The sequence below is a fragment of the Gadus chalcogrammus genome, chromosome 10 (genome assembly GCF_026213295.1).
Source record: "Gadus chalcogrammus isolate NIFS_2021 chromosome 10, NIFS_Gcha_1.0, whole genome shotgun sequence".
Taxonomy (NCBI): domain Eukaryota; kingdom Metazoa; phylum Chordata; class Actinopteri; order Gadiformes; family Gadidae; genus Gadus; species Gadus chalcogrammus.
In genome coordinates, this window is record NC_079421.1 from 6,136,663 (window position 1) to 6,139,162 (window position 2,500).

General features: G+C 52.3%; 1 protein-coding gene across 1 annotated transcript in view; it reads right to left on the minus strand.

Annotated features, from left to right (window-relative positions):
• Positions 1 to 2,500, minus strand: part of ccdc88b (coiled-coil domain containing 88B) — a 54,179-nt gene that overhangs the window by 30,451 nt on the left and 21,228 nt on the right. The window contains exons 11-13 of the mRNA XM_056601140.1: positions 2,381 to 2,500; positions 1,065 to 1,209; positions 438 to 553 (exon numbers count right to left, since the gene is read on the minus strand). The exon at positions 2,381 to 2,500 is cut by the window's right edge and continues 27 nt beyond it. Coding sequence (XP_056457115.1) covers positions 438 to 553; positions 1,065 to 1,209; positions 2,381 to 2,500 — 381 coding nt within the window. The remainder of the gene's footprint in view (positions 1 to 437; positions 554 to 1,064; positions 1,210 to 2,380) is intronic.

Consider the following 2,500-nt stretch of genomic DNA (forward strand, 5'->3'; position numbering starts at 1 on the left):
AACCTTTAGCGTCACTGTGTTTGCCCTTGGCTTCCAAATAGGTAAGGAGTGGGATTTCCACTGGGCCGCGCTCTCTCTCTCTTGGCAACACAAACACTCTGCAGCCAACTCAACTATTCTTAACTCCCTGAACAGCTCCATGATTATCGTAGAATCCTGCCAGAGAAACTAAGAAATGGTCAAACGTTGAATAATGAATTCTAATAAACCTATTCCCAAACGCAGATAGTCTTGGGATAGTGCCTGGCAGAGATCCCTGATTGGACGATCGGGCCATTGATCTCTGAGAAGGCCATTTGCATAAGTGCCGATACGCTAACCCCTTCCTGTCCAACCTTTGACCTCGGCGGTGAGCGAGACAGAAGCCTGCGGGATAGGTTCACGGTTCTCTTTGACCCCGCCCCCTTCTCCCACCGGACCCGCCCACGCCCTCTGACCTCTCGCTGAGCCTGCAGCTCCTCCAGACGCCTCCTCAGCGCGGCGTTCTCCTGCTCTGCCCCCAGGAGCATCAGGGTGGAGGCCTCCCCCACCTCCACGCTCAGAGGCTTCAGGTCTGCAGAGTCACACACACACAGGCACACACCCACACACACACACACACACAGGGACACACCCATACACACAGGCACACACATACACATGCACGCACGCGTGTACACGCGCACGCACACAGACGCACACACATGTACGCGCACACGCACACACAGTTACACACGCACGTGCAAGCACGCACACAGACAGACACACACATACACACAGGCACGCACACACAGACAGACACACGTATGCGCAAGCACGTACACACACGCAGACACACACACAGACAGATACGCACCCTCGCACAAACGCATACAAACATACACATACACACACACAGAGGCAGGAGAAGACAGCACGGCAAAGGGTCAGGATCCAAAATAAAGATAAAGGAAGGAGGGATCGATATGTATGCGAGGGTTTGGGTACTGGTGAAACCAAAGGGACTGTTCGAGTCTTCAGGAAAGAGTCTACAACCGAGTAAACATGTGATATAAACGAGCGATTCAACAAGTGGGCGTGCCAACCAATCGCGTCGAACGGCTCCTCGTCGGACTCCCCTTCTGATTGGAGGAGATGGCGCCGGGCGTGGCTGCTGTGCTTAAGCTCCGCCTCCAGGCTCATGTTGATTTCCAGGAGCTCGTCCACCCTCTGCCTCTCTGTGTCCCGATCCTATGCACCGCACATGCACACACACATACACACACACACACACACACACACACACACACACACACACACATGCGCGCGCACACACACATACACGCACACGCGCACACACACACACACACACACAAACCCCCCCCCCCCCAAACACACACACACACACACACAAACACACACACAAACACATTATGCAAAGAAAATGCCGACATCACAGCTACATAACAAGTAAAATAGATTTTATTGCATACAAACACGCCCCCCCCACAGATTATGCAGTGTGTTACCGGGCAGTGTTACCCACACGACACACATAATAATATACGACGGAAGTCCTTGAATACTTTCTGATTAAGTGGGGGGTAAGGGGGGTAAGCCTTCACTTAAGCCAGCGCCTCAGGTGATTTATCCTGACAACCTGCACTAACTACGCCCCGTACACATTCATCTACCCCTGCTCACCACTACACGCTGCACACACGTATTCACACACACACGCACACATGCAAGCACACACAAACACACAGCCACATACAAACGCACACAGGCACGCACACCCATGTTCACATAATTATAATCCCACGCATGCACACGCCCACACACACACACACAGACACACACATACACACGGACACACACGGACACACACACACCCACACAAAGACAAACACACACACACACACAGACCTAAACACACATAGGCACACGCAAACAGGCAGCATCACTAGCCCTAAATAATCACAGATTGAGCGCACAAAAAACCGTACACATTGTGAGGCGGGACCATTGGCTGCTGGTTTTGTTTTGTTTCGCTCGGCTGTGTGTGAAGATGCCAAATGATAGGCTTGTGCTGAGGCATAGGCAATCAGTTTGGATGCTACAGCGCTTCTGAAGTGCGGCCAAGCCAAGCCCGTCATGTGACTGGTAGGTGAGCATTCTGCCATACCAGTACATGCTGCTATCTCATTAAACAAAAAAAAATCCCTCAAATTATTAAACAACCTGGCGTGTGGATAAGCTTCAGTGGAAAGTCTCTCCGAGTTTGTGATGGACTAGTAGTGATGGACTGCAGAACACATTAGAACACATGAAGACAAATGTTTGAACCACATGTAAACCCACGCCAACACACACACACACACACACACACACACACCCACACACACACTGCGTCACCCACCGCCGCCAGCTCCACGACGTTCTGCCGCAGCAGCAGGTTGTCTCTCCTCAGCTCCCGGAGCGTTGAGCAGCGCTCCCGCGCCTCCTTCAGCTGCTCCTCCAGGAGGAGCTGGGTCTCCTG